General features: G+C 38.6%; 1 protein-coding gene across 5 annotated transcripts in view; it reads left to right on the forward strand.

Moving 5' to 3' along the window:
• Nucleotides 1–22,257, forward strand: part of rc3h2 (ring finger and CCCH-type domains 2) — a 125,702-nt gene that overhangs the window by 81,962 nt on the left and 21,483 nt on the right. For 4 of the 5 annotated variants that reach the window (XM_043720115.1, XM_043720119.1, XM_043720116.1 and 1 more), the window contains exons 12-18: nt 1,520–1,728; nt 2,771–3,201; nt 7,579–7,752; nt 9,256–9,417; nt 17,583–17,787; nt 18,947–19,043; nt 21,931–22,012. In XM_043720115.1, coding sequence (XP_043576050.1) covers nt 1,520–1,728; nt 2,771–3,201; nt 7,579–7,752; nt 9,256–9,417; nt 17,583–17,787; nt 18,947–19,043; nt 21,931–22,012 — 1,360 coding nt within the window. The remainder of the gene's footprint in view (nt 1–1,519; nt 1,729–2,770; nt 3,202–7,578; nt 7,753–9,255; nt 9,418–17,582; nt 17,788–18,946; nt 19,044–21,930; nt 22,013–22,257) is intronic. The other variant, XM_043720120.1, reaches the window with a different exon arrangement.

Here is a 22,257-nt window from a genome sequence, read left to right on the forward strand (position 1 = left end):
GCCTTCCTAACCTGAGATCTTCTTCCCGACCTCTCCGCCCCACCCCAGTCTGACCTATCACCCTCACCTTGACCTCTTTCCACCTATCACATTTCCAACGCCCCTCTCCCAAGTCCCTCCTCCCTACCTTTTATCTTAGCCTGCTGGACAAACTTTCCCCATTCCTGAAGAAGGGCTTATGCCCGAAACGTCGATTCTCCTGTTCCCTGGATGCTGCCTGACCTGCTGCGCTTTTCCAGCAACACATTTCCAGTTCTACACCTTCTGCTGATTAGTTTTGTCATCTACTATGATCAATCAAATGTCACAAATTGACAAGCACATTATGCAACCGGGTTTAAGACTTCCAAATTGGTACATATTAAATACTGTTTTGCAGAACAATCATCCCTTTTTAGTTGGTTCATGCAGTTTTCAGACCACACGCTTCCAACTAATCTCATACAGTCAGATGTTGTCTTGTCCTACTAGTTTGGCACAAACGTGATGTAGAATGTTTATAGTCACATTTTCTGAGAGATTCAGTTCCAGATGTTGTCATGTTTGTTCATGGGTGTATAATGCAGTACTAAAATTAGTTTATAAAGATATTCTGTGGAATTTCCAAATGTTATCTAGTGAAAATGTATTTTTTTCAAGATGGATTGCAGCTAATCTTTTGATATACTGAGATTATAATATCCAATGTGAATATATTTAGTAGATTCATGTTACTTTAAGTTGCAGACCATGGCATGTCATATTAATGTATTGAAAGGTTGTTTTTTGCAACCAGTAACAACATTTAAATGCTTAGCAGTTTGATGACCATTCTGAGGGGGAAAAATTTATTTAACATTTCAGTACATACTTTGAGTATTAGACAGTTCTGAAATTTTGATTTTATTCTTCCTGAAATCATTCAAGTGAAAATAATTCATCCCTAGTCTCTATAGACGCCCTAGAGTGCCATAAAGGGACAAAAGTGGTACACAGTCAGTTTTTTTTTTATTAGAGAGATTGTGGATGTATTGTCAATTTGGTTTTTTGCCATAAGTGTAATGAGATTTCAGCTCACTAATGCATACAATGCATTTGGGTTAGATTCCTAAGAAAGTAACTGGACTCATTAATATTGTATCGAAGCCCACACAACTCTCTTTATTTCCTTTTATATATTTGACTCCTTTCAGGAGAAAATACTTGTGGCTTGAAAAGCTGAATTGTCCTTGGTTCTTAATAATTATTCCAAATCTTATTTAAAAATGATTTTTTAGGAATATCTTTAATAATTTTCCATTGGCGTTTATGTTGGGGATCTTAGCAACCAGATGGATCTTCATTTATATCATCTTCCATTTTGACTAGAATAACTCCCTGTTCTGTTTTAAAATAATCTCCATGGGATCACAATGTGTAAAGAAGAAATTGGAAAAATATACTTTCAGCACTAAGTTTGCAAAATATATATAAACTATATTTTCTGGGCCAGCTAATTGAAATAGTGTTTTGCTACCAGACTGTACATTTATTTTTCCAGTAAAGTTGGCTCACCTCCCAAGACCATTCTCAACCAGGTGCTCGCTACCCCAGCTGTCGTATCATCACATATTGGGTCAGATGCAACTTCACTACCATCCTCAAAATCTGTGTCAAGGGTATCAGTATACCCATCCCAACAACCTGACTTGTATTATCAGGACCCCAGGACGCCAGTTTCATATGAACTGACTGCTTATCATCAGCCAGGTAAGTCACTGCTAGAATGATAAGCAATAAAATTTTATGTTAAGAGAAGAAACAATTCAACACATCTAATCTGTGGAGACTCTTGGTGCATTCTGAAACTAATCCCATAGTCTTGCTGTCTTTTTCCAGCTGTTAATCTACCTCTGTTTCATATATTTAGGCACATTTTCCATAAAGTCATGATATCGAAGATTATTTTTGCAACTTTTCTCTTGTTTAACAAAATAACTCTTTGTATCCATTTCACTCCCCATCTCTAGTGTCCTCGAGCTTCACACATTTGCGCTCTAATTTTGGCCTCTTGAGCATCTCTTTTTTTTTTATTACTACATAATTAGTGGCTGAATCTTCTTTTGCCCAGATTCTAAACTCTGGAATACCTTCTTACACCCCTCCACTTCACTACCTGTTTTTCCTCCTTTTAAGCTGTTACTTGATATTTCCTCTTTGACCAAACTTGTATTCATCTAATCTAATTGCTAGATATTCCAATCAGAAATGCAGTCATTGAAATGGAGGACATAACTCATAGTCTGAAGTTGTTGCATCCAGAAGGCTATAAAGCAGACAATAGGTCCAGTTCTGTGGCTTGTATTCAGCTTTGCTGGAACACCATGGCAAACATGGGACAGAAATGTGAGCATGTGAGCTCATATATTGAAATGGGAAATGTTTGGAAAGTCATTATCATTCTTAATCACTGAACAGAGGTGTTCCACAAAGTGGAATATCTTGGCCCATTATCTTGTGTGGCTTGGTGGTATATCTACTTTTACAGTGCTCCTTTAATATCATTGGACATTAATTATGTTGAAGACATTATATAAATTTTGTAAATATATAGCATGATATTGGAGAGAACTTCCAATCTAATCAATGTTCTATATGACAGTTTGAGAGAATTGGTCTATCTAATTTTTAATTTAATTTTGTCTTTTCAAGCTGGGCTATCTTTTATATATTTAGCATAATATTTTGTTTTCATTTCAGATTAGTTATTCAATTTAGTTAACTTTCTCTCTGATCTTTTAATTTAATGCAGGAGGGTATTATCCTCCACATCCTGGTCTACCATCTGGTGTGTCTCCTTGCCTTCCTCGTTATGTACGGCCCAACAGTATGCCAGAATCCCCACTCCCACCCACTGTGCCATACGCTGACCACTACAATGCTTATCCACCTCGGGATCGTCTAGCCTCGTCTCCTTACCCATCAGCAACCCCGCAACAGTATGGTTCAGTCCCAGCAGTGCATTCCGGAATGTATACACCAGTCTATGATAGCAGGCGCATGTGGAGGCCACAGATGTATCCACGGGATGATGTTGTGCGGAGTAATTCTTTACCTCCAATGGATATGGTGCCTTCAGCTGCCTACCATCCACCACCACGAGAAAGATACAGTTCACTTGATGGATATTATTCCATGGCTGGGCAGCCAGCAAATGAACAAAGAAGTATCAGTATTCAGAAGGTCAAGTAAAATATTGAAATATTGATCTTTCTCTGTTACTTGCTATAGTATTTAAATGTTCACTTTCTTGCCTATCAATGAGGAATTTATTTGAAATAGAGTTTGGATTATAAAGATTTGTTTTAGAATTATTGTTGTGGTTCACCTCCCATTTGAACACTAATGTCAGAGTTTATCTCCTCTCGTAAAGAGAAGTGTTAAAGATATGTACTAGAAGGTTCTAACTAGCAGTTGTCCCTCAACAAAAGTCATCAGAATATATTAAATCAGTTATTTCATTACTTGAAACCGCTGAACAAAACTTGATCACGTTTATCCTAACAGACACTTTATTTACAAAAGTAATTAAAAGGACACTCCAAAATGCAATTGTAGCACTATGAAGTGCTTTACTTTTCTTTAATTCATTCCTGGGATGTCAGCATTGCTGTTTGTGTCAGAATTTTTTTACCTATCGCTAGTTGCCCTTGAGCGCTTGCTGGTGAGCTGCCACCTTGAATTGCTGCTGTCCATTTGTTGTGGGTAGACCCACAATGCTGTTTGGGAGGGAATTCCAGAATTTTGACCCAGAAATTGAAGAATTGAGAGAGTTTTCTAAATCAATATGGTGAGTGGCTTGAAAAGTGTAGTAAAAGTTCCTGTTTATCCGCCATCCTTGTCCTTTTAGATAACAGTGGTTGTGGGTTTGAAAGGTCCTGACTGATTTCTGCAGTGCATCTTGTAGATGTTGTACACTACTGTTACTGATCCTTGGCTATAGAGGGAATGAATGTGTATGTGGTGCCTATCAAATGGACTGGTTTCTCCTGGAGGGTGTTAAGCTTCTTGAATGTTTGTTGGAGCTGTACTTATGCAGGCAAGTGGTGAGTATACCATCATGATCCTGATGTTTGCCTGTAGATGATTGACAGGTTTTGGGAAATAGAGTTGAATTGGTTGCTCCAGGACTCTTGGTCTGTTAGTGACAGTATTTATATGGCTGCACAGTTTGCTGAGAGTTCAACCCTACGATGTTGATGGTGGGGTTTCAGTGATGATAATCTAATCATTGTTTCTTGACATTCAATGGCATTATCTCTTGTTGGAGATAGTAGGTTCCTGGTATTTACATGGTACAAATGTTACACGCCACTTGTCAGCCTGATCCTGGATGCTGTCTAGGTCTTGCTACATTTTGGAAATTGACCTTGGACAGTATCTGAAGAGTCATAAATGGCACTGCAGTTATCAGTGAACATCTCCACTCTGATCTTTTAGTGGAGGGAGGGTCATTGATGAAACAGTTGAAGATGGTTTGGCCTAGAATACTATCCTAAGGAACTTCTGCAAAGATATCCAGGAACTAAGATGATTGATGTCCAACAACCAAAACCATCTTTTTTTAAATGCTAGGTATGACTGTGACCAACAGAGAATTGTTCCCTTGATTTTCATTGACTGTAGTTTTGCTGGGGTTCCTTGTTGCTACAGTCTGTCAAATGTGGCCTTTTCAACTTCTTTGGCCTTGCTTGAACCAAAATTGTAATGAGATCAGGAGCAGAATGGCCTCGACAGAAACCAATCAGAGCATCAATGCACATATTATTGCAAAGTAAGTGTTGCTTGATAGCACTATTGATGACCCCTTCCATCATTTTACTGTTGATCAAGAGTACGTAGACTGGCCAAGTTGGATTTTTCCTCCTTTTTGGGTACAGGAAATATTTGGCCAGTTTTCCACATTGTCAGGTGGATCCAGTATTGTAGCTGTAATGGAACAGCTTGGCTAAGATAGTGGCTATTTCTGGAGCGCATGTCTTCAGTACAATTTCTAGAATGTTTTCAGGCCCACGGCGTTTGCAGTATCTCCTGCCTCCAGTTGTTTCTTTGTATCACATGAAGTGATTTCAATTGGTTGAAAACTTGCCACCTGTGATGCTGGGCATCTATGAGCTGAGAGGTGTCATCCACTTGCCACTTGTGGCTGAAGATTCTTGTTGTTTTAGTCTTATCATTTTGCATTAATGTTCTGGGATCACCATCATTTGAGGATGATTATATTTATCCAGTGAGTTGTTTAATTGTCATCCATCATTCACAACTGGAAGTATTGCAGAGCTTGGATCTGATCAAATGGTTGTGAAATTGCTTAGCTCTGCTTATCACTTGCTGCTTAACTGTTTGACATGCAGGCAGTCCTGTTTGTAGCTTCACTAGGTTGATTTCTCATTTTTAGGTCTGCCTGATCCTGTTGCCAGCAGGTTCACATGCACTTTTCATTGAATCAGAGTTGATCCCCTGGCTTAATGGTAATGGTGGAGTGTGTGTATGCTGAGTCATCAAAGCCTCAGATTGTGGTGGAGAACATTTTTTTCTGCTGCTGTTGGATACCCAGACTTGAGTTGCTAGATTTGTTTGAAGTCTGTCTGATTTAGCATCGAGATAATGCCAGACAACACAATGTAAGGTATTCTGTGAAGGTGTGACTTTGTCTTCACAAGGACTGTGCAATGGTCATTCTGACTGATACTGTCATGGACAGATGCATCTGCAGCTTTAATTTGGCTGGGTTTGGTTTGTCTGCCTTTTTGTGGAGGGGTCACCTGGGCAATTTTCTAGGAAGTGTTGTTGCTGAACTGGAACAGTTTTGCTAGAGGCACAGCAAGTTCTGGAACAAACTATTATCAGAATATCACCTTGCAGTCTTTGGTACTTCTAGCTATTTTATGGTATTGTGTGAAGTGAATCGAATTGGCTGAAGACTGGCAGTGTAATGCTGGCAACTTCTGGAGGAGATCAAGATGGATCATCCATTGGGCACTTTTGGGTGAAGATTAGTGCCTTATCATTTTGCTCCGATGTGCTGTACTCCCACAAGATTGAACATTAGAATATCCAGTAGTTTTTAGATTGTCCACCACCATTCACAACATGGATATAGTGGGCCTGCCAAACTTTGATCTGGTCTGTGGTTGTGGAACCACTTAGCCCTGTCAATCACTGTACTGTAGAAGAGGTAAACAAAGCAAGTGCTGCTAACATGATGTTTTGGAAACATCGGTGATTTTCAACATAAACATCCAACAGACTACTTCCTGTTCTGTTTGTAATTCCACCCAAGAGTTTCCATGTATTTTAAAGGATCTTGAATGTTCCTTCACTTTTTTGGGGGGGACAAATTAAAATCTGGTACTGCTTTTGGAGTTCATTTTGACTCTCCTCAGTTTCCAGCCTAGCACTTAGATTTCTAGAGTTCATTCACTTGCTCTTTCTGCAAGGATTCCCTGACCAGTCTGTTCCTTTATCTTTACCAAGCAGATCTGACTATTTTACTTCGACATGAATTTGGGCTTTTTATTCTGAGCATGGACCCTAGTTGCAATTCTTGTTGAATAATTCAGAAACTGCTTATTCCTCATGACGTCTTGCTACCTGTTCTGGCTGCTAGGACACACACAACTGCTTCTACATAGATTTGCTAAGCTGTAATGGAACAGCTTGGTTCCGGCCTAGGCCACTCTGCTCCTGACCTCATTACAATTTTGGTTCAAACAAGGCCAAAGAAGTTGAATTCCAGAGGTGGGGCAAGAATGACTGTCCTTTACATCAAGGCAATATTTGCTAAAAGAGTCCCTTGCATAGATTAATTCCATAACAATGTGGCAGGCGTGATATGTTCTAGATAGAAATAAACACATTTACCCCCAACTTCAAATCTCCTTTGATGTGGCACTGCATGCACATAATGGCACAGTTGGCACTGGGTTGCCATTTAAGACATTCCGAGCACCAGCTTCCTGTTTCAGTGCATTGGCAGGAGGTACACTGGTATCCTAATCCTGGCAATATTTTACTAATAGTGTTCTTTATATTGAAGTGACTTTGTTGCTTATGAATACATCCTTTACTGAGCTTTATCTCCATCAGTATCAGTATATAGCTTACTATTTTGTAACCTATATTGGGAGAATCATAACACAGAAAAATTATATTAGGTAGTGTATAATAATATTCATGAATAGAAGAACTCCAATTAATGAGCCAAGTAACAGCAATAGAGTAGGATAAACTAGCAATCTATTAGTTATAGTTGCTTTTCTGGAGGCACTTGATGTAATTAAAACAATTACTTCTGCAAGGGATCTCAGTCTTCGAACCTGAAGCTGCCTTGGCCTCTGTCACTCAACATTGTGCCACATTTGTATTTGTCCATTGAGCCATTCAGAGAGGAAATAAAATGCTATATACTTCTATTTGGATATGCATTTAAACATTACAATTTCTGATCGAAAATGTAAAGTAAGCATATGTATAGCTAACCAGCATTAATTAGCTAATGTTTAGAATTATAGAGTTAAGAATTTATTTGTTCAACTGCCATTTGTGCCTTCTATACAGGATGCATACAGCCGAATGCAGCAACCAGGCTTTGATGACCTGCTGAGACGGAAACCAGACCAGTGGACTCACTATTCCACCCAGAAACCACCTCCTGTCTCTTCTGCTTTGTCCACAGTCACCCAGCCCTCTGACCCTCCATCCCCCTTGTTCAGTGTAGACTTCAGCTCTGAGGTATGCAAGTTAAAGTGGAATTTAAACTTGTTGCAATTTTTTTATAAATGGAATATAATGGTTCTTTTCTTTGCATTGCCAATAATTGCCTTTTAAATCATCTTTGAAAGTATTCACTTTGTAGATCCATACAATTATGCAAATATATATCCTAGCATATATTATAATGTAAGTCCCTGACTGTCTTCATAGTAGGTTGTTGCCTAGGACAGAATTCGTATCAAAAAGGTCTAGATCTTTTGATTTGTACGGTCTGTGCTTAAGCAGCTATTCTTAAGGGCAGTGGTGTAAGTGTTGTAGTTGTCTTCCAAATATCAGAGGTGAAAAGGATGAAAAAAATTAAGCCTGTGTCTCTGGACTTTATCCCAGTTGAATAACTTCTGGAAAATGCGCAAGTATGCAGAACAGGTTCAGGTATAGTGGTAACCTCCTTTATATCCACAAGTTCATTTAGGATAAATTGTATTATGGAGTACTGTCTCTGTAGATGCCATGCCTATTGTATACTCTTACTGGTAAAATTGTCATCATGATTTCCCTTAGTTAATTATCTTTTTCAGAATAGTGCAAGTCTTGTTTCATTGCCTCTCATTGCACTGATTATGTGGCTTCTTTATATCCTGTCAGTTCTTTGGCAACTAGCTTCTTGTTAAACAGCAAGAATTAGCATTTCATCAGAGATGTGTTACACAGTGAGCATTGTGTAAGTCTCCCAAAACAAAGCATTTATTGCATTTTGGCCACAGATATCATAATCCAGTTTAAACTAACAATTTCCAATATGTTTGTAATAGCTGAAACTCTTTGCTTTCTGAGTGTTAAAATTGTTTTCACAAAATTCCAACTGGAATCAGTTGGTTTATTGCAACCTTAGAGTATAATCTGGGGTTGGATTCTTAACACTACTTTCATTTTAGTTTTCATTTTTCTAGGAATGCATCTTGCATATATTTAGTCAGGCTGTCAAATGTAAAGCATGCCAAAATTTATTCAACACTATTTGTAAATATTATGGAAGTGCAAGAAAAAAATTATTTCAAAATACAAAATTTTGTTTTCTTTAAATGATAATATTTCACCAATCATAGTCCTATTCATTGTTCTGATTAACTTGTAATTTATCCATTGCTATTTGTTTGATTTTATTGCCTAAGCAAATGATTAGGTTTCATTATTTGTCTTTATCAGCTTTTTTTATTTCTGACATGTTAGAAGTAGTAACGCCTACGATATGTTTTAATTATGATCTTATGTTTTTGGGAAGATACCACTTTGTTACAAAGAGGCTTATCATTCAAATACTGCAGAAAATCTTTCTGTGAATCCCACATACACGCTTGCATACCACCACCACTGTTCCAATGTTTCAATTATTCAGAGTGGTCCCACCATTAAAAATAACAGTGGACATGTATCCACTTAATTAAATACAATTAAGTCACAGCTTCTTATTTAAAATATTCAATTTAATGCTTTGATTGTAATACGCATTGTTTCTTACAGCAGTTCTCTGAGAATACAAGTGATTTATGTGTGGGCACTAAATTTGAAGATGATAACATATCCCATTATTCTCCATGGTCCTGTGGGACCATCAGCTCTTGTATTAGTGCAATGGAATCTGATCCAAAAGACATCATGGCAACCACCAGTGTTGAAGTAATGGTAAGTCGCACAGGTCTCCTTTTGAAAGTGTTCACTTCCCATAATTTTGCAGGGTTTTATATCGTGCTGTACATTTTATATATGGCTGCATTTTGAAAAGGTTCCGTTAGCATTGTTAATAAGGTATTCTAAGTAGTAATAAACTTATTAATCACGTTATTGCAACAGTTCAGTAGCGTGACAAGAAACAAAGAGAAATTTTGCAATGAGAAAAAGAAAATGTTGCTTTCAGCTTTGGATCTACTGCCTTGTTTTGTTGGGGAAAGGCTTGGATACCCCTCTAGCATGGTTTGAAAAATAATGTAGCATGTTAGAATAACCAGATATCCCAACCTAAGCTAGTCCCATTTGCCAACACTTGGCCCATATTCCTCTAAACCCTTCCTATTCATATTTAGTTTTATTAAAATATTTTTTCACAGTAGTTAGTGAGATTGGATAACATGTAGTCTGAATAATTTGAGTAGTGTTTTTTGATATAATTACACTGTCGTTTTAAATCCAATGCACACAGTGTGCTTTTTACTGATGTGTACCATCATCCAAATGTTTCTTCACGCAGAATCTTAATTTGAGTGTAACAGAATAAGAATTGTAAATTATACCTGTAAATTAAAGTATTTCATGTTCCGGGATTTTTTATTTTTTGCAGACTTATTTTTTTAAAATTTGCAATCAAGTCTTTTTAGTCTTTCAAAGTCCTGTTTTGGAGTTTGCCCACAGAAAAGATATGGAGGAGGTCATAGAGTCACAGAGATGTACAGCACAGAAACAAACCCTTCGATCCAACTCATTCATGCCGACCAGATATCCCAAGCTAAGCTAGTCCCATTTGCCAACACTTGGCCCATATTCCTCTAAACACTTCCTATTCATGTACCCATCCAGATGCCTTTTAAAGGTTGCAACTGTACCAGTCTCCACCATTTCCTCTGGCAGCTCATTCCATACACCCTCTGCATGAAAAAGTTGCTCTTTAGGTCCCTTTTATATCTTTCGCCTCTCACCTAAACCTATGGCCTCTAGTTCTGGACTTCCCTCGCCCCAGGGAAATGACTTTATCTGTTTATCCTAACTGAGCCCCTCATGATATTATAAATCTCTGTGAGGTCACCTCTCAGCCTCTGACGCTCTAGGGAAAGCAGCCCCAGCCTATTCAGCCTCTCCCTATAGCTCAAATCTTCCAGCACTGGCATCATCCTTGCAAATTTTTTCTGAACCCTTTCAAGTTTCACAACATCTTTCCGATAGGAAGGAGACGAGAACTGCACGCAATATTCCAAAAGTGGCCGAACCAACAACCTGTATAGCCGCAACATGACCTCCCAACTCCTGTACTCAATAATCTGACCAATAAAGGAAAGCATACCAAATGCCTTCTTCACTATCCTATCCACCTGCGACTCTACTTTCAAGGAGCTATGAACCTGCACTCCAAGGTCTCTTTGTTCAGCAACATTCCCTAGGACCTTACCATTAAGTGTATAAGTCCTGCTAAGATTTGCTTTCCCAAAATGCAGCACCTCATGTTTATCTAAAATAAACTCCATCTGCTCCTCAGCCCATTGACCAAGACCATGTTGTAATCTGAGGTAACCTTTACTGTCTACTACACTTCCAATTTTGGTGTCATCTGTAAACTTACTAACTATATCTCCCATGTTCATATCCAAATCATTTATGTAAATGACAGAAAGTAGTGGACCCAGCACCTATCCTTGTAGCACTCCACTGGTCACAGGCCTCCAGTCTGAAAAACAACCCTCCACCACCATCCTCTGTCTTCTACCTTTTGAGCCAGCTCTGTATCCAAATGGCTAGTTCTCCCTGTATTCCATGAGATCTAACCTTGCTAACCAGTCTCCCATGGGGAACCTTGTCGAATGCTTTACTGAAGTCCATATAGATCACGTCCACTGTTCTGCCCTCATCAATCCTCTTTGCTACTTGTTCAAAAAACTCCATCAAGATCATGAGACATGATTTCCCACGCACAAAGCCATGCTGAATAGCTCTACTCAGTCCTTGCCTTTCCAAATATGTGTAAATCCTGTCCCTCTGGACTCCCTCCAACAACTTGCCCACCACCGACATCAGGCTCACTGGTCCACAGTTCCCTGGCTTGCCCTCACCATCTTTCTTAAGTAATGGTACCAATTTAGCCAACCTCCAGTCTTCCAGCTCCTCACCTGTGATTTTCGATGATAAAAGTATCTCAGCAAGAGGCCCAGCAATCACTTCCCTAGCTTCCCACAGAGTTCTAGGGTACACCTGATCAGGTCCTGGGGATTTATCCACTTTTGTGTTTCAAGCCAGCAAGCACTTCCTCCTCTGTAATATGGACATTTTTCAAGATGTCATAATCTATTTCCCTACATTCTATATCTTCCATGTCCTTCTGCACTGTAAGCACTGATGCAAAATACTCGTTTAGTATCTTCCCCCATCTCCTGTGGCTCCACACAAAGGCTGCCTTTCTGATCTTTGAGGGACACTATTCGCTCCCTAATTACCCTTTTTTACTTGGTATTGGTAAAAGCCCATTGGATTCTCTTTAACCCTATTTGCCAAAGCTATCTCATGTCCCCTTTTTGCCCTCCTGATTTCCCTCTTCAGTATACTCCTACTGCCTTTATATTCTTCTAATGATTCTCTCGATCTCTCCTGTCTGTAACTGACAGATGCTCCCTTCTATTTCTTAACCAAACCCTCAATTTCTCTAGTCATCCTGCATTCCTTATCTTAATTTGATGTTGTGATTTTTAGGTTTTAAACTGTACAAAATATTACCAAACAGAATATTAACAATCTCAAATTAACAGTTAAAAGCCATGCAAAAATTCCATTGTGAGTCAGTATATCTCATCTTAGACAACAGGTTCAAAACTGTTCGTGGTTTTCCAGCGCTGACTTGTATAGTTTTAACAAGACTTTCCTCTTTTTCACCTCTATTGCCTTTGAAATAAAGGCCAACAATTCATTTCCCTTCCATATTACCTACTGAACTTGGATGCTATTGTTTTATGATTCATGCACGAGGACCCTCCGATTCCTCCCTGCTGTAGTTTTTTGCAATCTTGCACAATTTAAATAATATTCAAATTTTCTGTTCTTTCTGCCAAAGGTAATGGCTTCACATTTTCCCACATTATATCTTATCTGTCAGGGTTTTTTTCTATTATTTTAACTTTTCTACCTATTTTTGTCAATCGTAAACTTGGTGATAGACCATTCACTTCCGTCATTCAAATCTTAATATATGTTGTAAAGAATTGTGTTCCCAGCACTGATCCTGTGGCAGTCAATTAGTTGCAGGTTGCCATGCTGAAATGTCCCCCACCCTCTATCCATGCTAATATATTGCTGCCAACACCTTGGACTTTTATCTTAAGTAGTCTTGTGTGGTGCCTTTATCAAACATTTTTTATGAATCCAAATACAATACAACTACTGGTTCACCTTTACTTACCTTGCCTGTTACCATTTCAAAGAAATGTATTAAATTTGTTAGGCATGATTTCTCCTTCATGAAGCCATGTTGACTCTACTTGATTCTTTTATGCACTCTTTCTAATAGACTCTTAACATTTTCCCAATATTTACCTGTTTTTTTCGTCTCCTTCCCTTTTTGAATAAGAATGTTACATTATGACTGGAAAATTGTCAAAGTCATACAGCATGGAAACAGACCGTTAAGTCCAAGTCGTGCATGCTGACCATGTTCTAAACTAATCTAGTCCCACCTGCCTGCATTTGGTCTAGATCACTCCAAACGTTTCTCTTCATGTACTTGCCCAAATGTGTTTTAAAAGTTGTAATTGTACCTGGCAGTTCATCCACACATTCTGTAAAAAAAAAAGTTGCCCCTCATGTCCTGTTTAAATCTTTTTCCTCTCACCTTAAAAATATGCCCTCTACTTTTGAACTCCCACACCTTGGGGAACAGACCTTTGCTATTCATCTTATTTATACCCTTTCATGATTTTATAAATCTCTATAATGTCATCCCTCAACCTCCTATGCTCCAGTGAAAAAAGTCACAGTCTATCCAGCCTATTTTTATAACTCGAGCCCTCCATTCCTCGCAACAATCATCAAGGACTTTTCCTGAACCCGTGGGTTTTTGGAAAATTACTACCTGTGCATGCACTATTTCTATAGCTGCTTCATTTAGTATCCCAAGGTGCAGTTCATCAGGTCCAAAGAACCTATCAGCCTTTGGCCCTATTGGTTTCTCTAGTACGTTTTCTCCAGTACTAGACATTGTATTTCTTTCCTTGTTTTTATCTATTTATTTAGTAAATCCCAGAACTACTTTTAAATTACATTCTCAAGATAGCTCAGCTTTTTAAACAATAGGTGTGAAGTCTGTCTGTGTCCCCCTGCTTTGTCGGATTGACAAACCCTCTGTAAAATTTGAGTTTTACAAGGATTCATAAAGATCTTGAGTAATTCTGCAAAAACAAATTCACCCCATAAGCTTGTGTGTGTGCACATGTAGGAGCGACAGATTGACACCATTACACGTGGGGACACTCCCCCCGCAATGCACGTAGTGAGTACTAATATGATTCTGCCAATTTGGTCTATCACGTATACTGCAGGCAAGGACATCCTGAGGGATGGTACATTAATGAGAGTGAGCAGATGCTACGAAAATTAGCTGGCTGACAGGAAGCCAATGTAGTGATAAATGGGTCCATTTCGGAATGGCAGGCGGTGACCAGTGGGGTACCACAAGTTTCGGTGCTGGGACCGCAGCTGTTTACAATATACATCAATGATATAGATGAAAGCATTAAAAGTAATAGCAAATTTGCTGATGACACAAAGTTGGGTGGCAGGGTGAAGTATGAGGAGGATGTTATGAGAATACAGGGTGACTTGGACAAGCTAGGTGAGTGGACGGATGCATGGCAGATGCAGTTTAATGTAGATAAATGTGTGGTGTGTCCACTTTGGTGGCAAGAACAGGAAGGCAGATTACTATCTAAATTGAGTCAAATTAGGTAAAGGGGAAGTACAACGAGATCTAGGTGTTCTTGTACATCAGTCAATGAAAGCAAGCATGCAGGTACAGCAGGCAGTGAAGAAAGCTAATGGCATGCTGGCCTTCATAACACAAGGAATTGAGTATAGGAGCAAACAGGTCCTTCTGCAGCTGTACAGGCCGTGGTGAGACCGCACCTGGAGTATTGTGTGCAGTTTTGGTCTCCACATTTGAGTAAGGACATTCTGGCTATTGAGGGAGTGCAGCGTAGGTTCACGAGGTCAATTCCCGGAATGGCGGGACTATCATATGTTGAAAGATTGGAGCGACTGGGCTTGTATACGCATGAGTTTAGAAAGATGAGAGGGGATCTGATTGAGACGTATAAGATTATTAAAGGATTGGACACTCTGGAGGCAGGAAGCATGTTTCCATTGATGGGGGAGTCCAGAACCAGAGGATATAGTTTAAAAATAAGGAGTATGCCATTTAGCACAGAGTTGAGGAAAAACTTCTTCACCCAGAGAGTAGTGGATATGTGGAATCCTCTGCTCCACAATGCAGTGGAGGCCAAGTCGCTGGATACTTTCAAGAAAGAGATGGATAGAGTTCTTAAAGATAGTGGAATCATGGGTTATGGGGATAAGGCAGGAACAGGATACTGATTGTGGATGATCAGCCATAATCATAATGAATTGTGGTGCTGGCTCGAAGGGCCGAATGGCCTACTCCTGCACCTATTGATGACGGATGAATGGACACTGCACAACAATCATCAGGCAGGAGTATTCCCTCCCTGTCGGGGAACATTTTCAGCAGTCCGGGACATTCGGCCTCTGACCTTCAGGCGACCATCCTCCAAGTCGGACTTCTGGACAAGCAACAATGCAGAGTGGATGAGCAGAAGCTGATAGCAAAGTTTGGTACCCATGGTAATGGCCTCAACTGGGACCTTGGGTTTCCGCTCTCTCCCACATACCAGACCCTCCCTTATACGCAAGCTCTCCCTCATATGCACACACACACTCTCATATGTACTTAGAGGAGAAAGTGAGGTCTGCAGATGCTGGAGATCAGAGCTGAAAATGTGTTGCTGGAAAAGCGCAGCAGGACAGGTAGCATCCAGGGAACAGGAGAATCGACGTTTCGGGCATAAGCCCGAAGAAGGGCTTATGCCCGAAACGTCGATTCTCCTGTTCCCTGGATGCTGCCCGACCTGCTGCGCTTTTCCAGCAACACATTTTCAGCTATGCACTTAGACCATACCTCATCACACTCTATCACGTGCACTCTCACACTCACATGCACACTCAATCTGTCACTCAGACATGCGCACTCATATAAGCTGGTGGGGTGAATTTGTTTTTGCAGAATTACTTTTATTTTGCTCAGAATCTGCATGAATCCTTGTAAAACTCTCAAACTATACACGTGGTTTTTTCAGTCTGACATAGCATTGGGACACAGACAGACTTCACACCTATTGTTTAAAAGCTGAGCTATCTTGAGAATGTAATTTAAAAGTAGTTCTGGGATTTACATATCAAAGAACAGAAGCCAGCATAACCAATTATAAAAGATGAAAGTTTCAATCTAAGATTGTTTACTGTATCACATCTCCATGACACTGAACTCCTTTTAATTCGATGAGCATGATCTTAACCTCCAACCACCTGATGAAGGAGCAGCGTTCTGAAAGCTGGTGCTTCCAAATAAACCTGTTGGACATAAGCTGGTGTTGTGATTTATAACTTTGTCCACCCCAGTCCAACACCGGCAACTCCAAATCATACTTGTCAATGTAATTCTTTGAATCGGACCTATGGATACTACATAGTACAGTGTTAAGCTTCACCTATTGCTCAAAAATTCTGAGATACCTTACCCTTGGGTCATAAGATATGGACTGGGCACCTATTTTCAGCACAGCTCAGGTTCTGTTCTGTGAAATTATTATTCGTAATTAGGAATTGTTGATATGTATTTCTCTATCCTAGAATTGGTTACAGTTCCTTCCCACAATGTTCACCATCTTTGCAGATGGTTGCAGTGAATTTTAAATAACCGATGTTTTCTCTCCCCTTGACCAATGAAGGAACAGTTGAGACAAAATGTGTCTTTTATGTTACCACCTGACTGAAACCAAGTAACTGCAGCATTAAGTAACGAATTTTGCAGTATCCTATCAAAATATGCCTTTACTTACTGCATTACACAGCCTTAAAAAAAAAAGTGGTAGAGACTTGAACTTCTGCGGTTCCTTTCATAATCTCAGGATATGACCAAGTACTTTAGGTTACAATCATAATTTCACATCAAAAGTGCACAATTAGTTTATGTCTAACAGGAATATGGTAATAACTACATGATAAAATAAAAACCGGATTAGACCATTTGGCCCTTCAAGCCTCCTCGACCTTCAGTGTGATCATGGATGATCATGCAGTGGTTGAGCTAATATGTGGAATGTTTACAGATGGACATTGGTACAGTTCTTGAGCGGAAGAGAATTATAAGTTTTGGTGCAATAATGGAAACAGTGAGCTGGATCATATTGAATGGTAGAGCAGGCTTGAAGGGCGGAATGGTTTAGTCCTATTTATATTTTCTATGTTTGCTCCTCCTCAAATATTGTTTACATTCACCTGAGAGAGCAGATGTACCCATTATTTACATGTCTCATTTGAAAGTGCCATTTCAGTACTGCACTGGATTGTTAGTCTAGATTAATGTATTCAAGTCTCTGGTGTGAGACTTGAACTAACCGATTTGACTCTGGTGAGAGAGTACTACCTACCCACTGTCACGGTTCACATTTGTGTAGATATTCTGCTTTCTAGTTGTATTTATCTTGAACATAAGCTGAGAGGATGGAAAACTCAATAAAACAGATGTTCAGTCAAAGTGCACACACTGTTTATAGCATTTTTCTATTCTGTTTGTAATGGTGACTAATTAACTGCACAGGAATCTTTGTAAACACTTCTTTGGTGAAGAAGTAGGATAGGAATCGAGATGTCTCATCCGCTAGCATTGAGACTTTATCAACAATGAAAGAATTTAAAGTATTGACTATACGTTTGATGCTTAAAGTTTTTGAATAATATATTTTTGAAAACTTGTAGGTTGGCTATTTCAGATGTTTCACTTTTCACAACATTCTTGACCTTTTCAGGACCTTAATGTGAAACGACGGCTAAATCTGTTTGATTCTCAGAGAAGGGCAAAGGATGAAGATCCCATAATTCCATTTGGTGACGGACCGATCATCTCTAAGTGGGGTGCAATTTCTAGGTCTGCTCGCACAGGTTATCATAATACAGACCCAGTCCAGGCTACAGCTTCCCAAGGAAGTGCTACAAAGCCAATTAGTATAACAGGTTTGTTCAATCTATAAGTTCCCTAATAATAGGGAAAACCATTTTTTATACAGTTAAGTATATTTATAAGTTTTTAAAATGTAAACATAAATGAAAACTACTTCAACCTGGGTGTTCAAAGATTGTGGGTGTTATTGGCAAGGCCAGCATTTCTCATCCAGCTCTAATTGCTGTTGAATGGATTGTTTGGCCATTACAAAGGTTGTTAAAAGTCAACCGCATTGCTGTAGATCTGGAATCACGTAGGCGAGACTGGATAAGGATGGCGGATGCCTTTCTCCTAAAGGACATTAGTGAATCAGATATGCTTTCACAACAATCGATTTCATAGTAGTCATGGTCACCATTATTGAGACTAGCTTTATTAATTTAGATTTAAGTTCCACCAGCTGTTTTGTCCCTAGTCCAGTTATTTGGAAAATGGTGGTAAAGGAAAAAGCAGCGTTACGTGTAAAACTAAAATGGTAGCTTTCCTTTTATAACTCATTTAATGTCTCTAAGCTATTGTGTACATCTCTTTTTGTAAGCATGACTTTAATTCAGACTTCAGATAGATCCAGTAACTTCTGTTGTCCTGGGTTGGTTGATTTTCTTAAATGTTTGTTTAATATGCTGGATTAAAGGAATAACATTGTGGCTATATCTTTGATTGTAGAATATACAACAATAATTACTTACAGCACAAATAATTACTAAAAGTTTTAAATATTTTCCTATAATCCTTTCTGAATTATATTCAACCTTAAAAATAATTTTTGAAATTCTTGTTTTAAAGACCACAGTTATTTGCATTTTAAAAAAACACATTAACTGATCAGCTACTTATTCTGTCACTCATGATTATGATGTTCTTGGATGCCAACCCATGTAATGTAATATTTAAATGCAATATACTTATATATTCATATAAGACATTATATCTTTTCTGAAAATTTCCTTCCAGGGTGGGGAGGTTACAAGAGAAGAGCTTAATTTTGGAAATTAAGCATCTGAAATGAGTCCATGAAATTTTGTAACAATGTACTACTTTGCTCTTCAGTTTCTTTCTCTCGAGCATTGTTTCTGATGAAGTATTGTGTAACAGATGAAGTACAAATTTCTAATCATGACTTTTTAAATCCAAGCTCAAATTACTGAAATTTTAAAATGTCTTCCACAGACTATAGTCCACATGTTAGCCATGCAGATTCTAGTAATTGGAATTCCCATGTCCTTTCATATGGATCGAATTCTACTACTGGCCAATACTTAAACAGGTAACGATAAAATACCATTAGTTTTAACAGTCTCTAATTATTTTGTGCATTTTCTTGTCCAATATCTTAATCTCTGTCTCTATTAAATCATCGCCCATCAACTAATTGAACTAATTTAAATGTAATTACTTCGATGGAAAAATATGGTGAGGTAGAATTATTTTTGTAAGCCTTCCTGCAGAGCAAAATAAAATATTCATTGGTTATTTATTTTAAAAGATGGATTTTCTTTCTTTTAAAAAATGTAAGTCCCTTGGGCCAGATGGGATTTATCCTAGGATTCTCTGGGAAGCTAGGGAGGAGATTGCAGAACCTTTTGCTTTGATCTTTATGTCGTCATTGTTTACAGGAATTGTGCCAGAAGACTGGAGGATAGCAACTTGTCCGCTTGTTCAGGAAGGGTAGTAGACACAACCCTGGTAATTATAGACCACTGAGCCTTACTTCAGTTGTGGGTGAAATGTTGGAAAGAATTATGAGGTAGGATTTATAATCATCTAGAAAGGAATAGTTTGAATAGGGATAGATAACATGGTTTTGTGAAGGGTAGGTTGTGCCTCACAAACCTTATTGAGTTCTTTGAGAAGGTGATCAACAGGTGGATGAGGGTAAAGGGGTTTTATGTGGTTTTCATTAAAGCATCTGATAAGGTTCCCCAGGATAGGCTATTGCAGAAAATACGGAGGCAAGAGATTGAGGATCAGAGATTTCCTAGTTGTAAGAAGACAGAGGGTGGTGGTTGATGGGAAATGTTCATCCTGGAGTTCAGTTACTAACGGTGTACTGCAAGGATCAGTTTTGGGGCCACTGCTGTTTGTCATTTTTATAAATGACCTGGATGAGGGTGTAGAAGGATGGGTTAGTAAATTTGCAGATGACACTAAGGTCGATAGAGCTGTGGACAGTGCTGAAGGATGTTGCAGGTGACAGAAGGATATAGATAAGCTGCAGAGCTGAACTGAGAAGTGGCAAATGGAGTTTAACGCGGAAAAGTGTCAGGTAATTCACTTTGGAAGGAGTAACAGAAATACAGAGTGCTAAGCTAATGGTAAGATTCTTGATCGTGTGGATGAGCACGGAGATTTCTGTGTCCATATGCATAGATCCCTGAAAATTGCCACCCAGGTAGATAGGGTATGGTGTTTTAGCTTTTATTGGCAGAGTGATTGAGTTTCGGAGCCATGAGGTCATGTTGCAGCTATACAAAACTCTGGTCTGGCTGCACTTGGAATATTGTATACAGTTATGGTCACCAGATTCAATGAAATTTGTTGAAGCATTGGAAAGGGTGCAGAGGAGATTTACCAGGATGTTTCCTGGTATGGAGGGAAGGCTGAGGGACTTAAGGCTGTTTCATTAGAGAGAAGGTTGAGAGGTGACTTAATAGAGATATGCAAGATGATCAAAAGATTAGATAAGGTGGACAGTGAGAGCCATTTTCCTCAGATGGTGATGGCTACCGCTAGGGGACATAGCTTTAAATTGAGGGGTGATAGATGTAAGATACATGTCAGAGGTAGGTTCTTTACTCAGTAGTAAGGGCTTGGAATGCCATGCCTGCAACACTACTAGACTCACCAATGTAAAGGACATTTAAATGGTCATTGCATAAACATATGGATGATGATGTAACCGTGTAGATTAGATGGGCTTCAGATTGGTTTCACAGATCAGCACAACTTCGAGGGCCAAAGGGCTTGTGCTGTGCTGTAATATGTTCTATGTGATGAGAACTTTATGAACTCTAAATGTCTTGTTTCAAAACTGTTCTACTGTGTCTTCAAAATATGCCACAAATTCCTATTTGTTCCATTATTGATTTCTTTTCCCTCCAATAATGCACTCTTGGTCCTTTTTTTTTGTTCCCTCTTTGGATCTGTAATAGGTAACTATTATGCTAATAGTTTTCCATTTGAATGTATATGGGTCCAACAGACTGAATGAATAATGGTGAACATCTTTGTTTGGAAGCACTGAAATACAGTAATTTCAGAATGGAAATCTATAATCAGATTTTTTATTTCCTTTCTGACTCTTTCCTCTCCTCTGCCCACATAAATTTTAGATGACTTTTGCAATTATAAAGAACATATCCAAATGTAAATTTGTATAAAACTTACCATAATTTCTCACCAGTGTAATGGTTCCTATTTTACCCATCAGAGTCTATCAAATTCAAAATTGTAAGGTTTCCTTCTTTATTTTAACCTCATGGTGCAAACTTAGGGAGCTTTATTACACAGAATTTCCATATGTGAAAAGCAAACTTTCATCTGACCTTAGTCACATTATATTATTTTTGAAAAAATGAAGTTAATTAAGCATATTGATCCTTCTACAATGTTATCTTCTTTCAAAATGGGCATACTGAGTGCATATAATATGTGGAAGTATTCCCCTCAGTAACTATATCACTATGAAAAGAAAAGTTGAAGAATCAAGAGACTTTTTCTAGGTACGTGTCATTAAAGTTGTGATGCAAACATTCGACACAATTTATTGAAAAGGTTCATTTGATACACTGTGTTGTAGGACTTGACAGTAGCAATAGCCATTCTAGTCAAAACTGAAGACTTGTATTCAAAATGTCAAAGATATATCTTAAAGATTTTTAAAGATTTATGGGTTTTTCACAGTTTCCTTGGAGCTGTCCAATCTTGAAGCTGGACAATTGCAGACCTCTACTACACTTTACTGAGCAAGAATTGCAAAAGCCCTGCAATAGTTCTCCACATGGAAAATCACTCCCTTTTTATTCCCTTTCCCCAGAATGTCATGTCTGATGTGTTACACTCATGAGCCAATTGTCTCCCACTCTATGGAACGTTCAGCAGAAAACTAGTGTAATCAGTTATTCTAATTAACAGTTACTAATTTATTCTTGCAGGGACAGATTGCAAATAATTGACCTGCCTGGTCATAGGAAACATTCTAATGGTGGAGATCAGTTGAATATTGAACTACAACAGGTGAGGACGTGGTGATCAAAGTCTTGAAATTTGCATCACTTTATTACACCCTGAACAAAATCATTTCCAAAGGTGTACTGTAATATCTCCCAATTGCTCATGGGATCACCTACAAATGAGAGAGAATTTCTGAGGTACATGTAGTTCTTCTATAATGCGACAGTTACGTTCTTGAGCAACCCCGCGCTCTACAAAAAAATTGTGTGATAAAGATAACACTTAGTGTTGGCAATGCAATCACATTA

Source organism: Chiloscyllium plagiosum, chromosome 30 (genome assembly GCF_004010195.1).
Source record: "Chiloscyllium plagiosum isolate BGI_BamShark_2017 chromosome 30, ASM401019v2, whole genome shotgun sequence".
In the NCBI taxonomy this organism is placed as follows: domain Eukaryota; kingdom Metazoa; phylum Chordata; class Chondrichthyes; order Orectolobiformes; family Hemiscylliidae; genus Chiloscyllium; species Chiloscyllium plagiosum.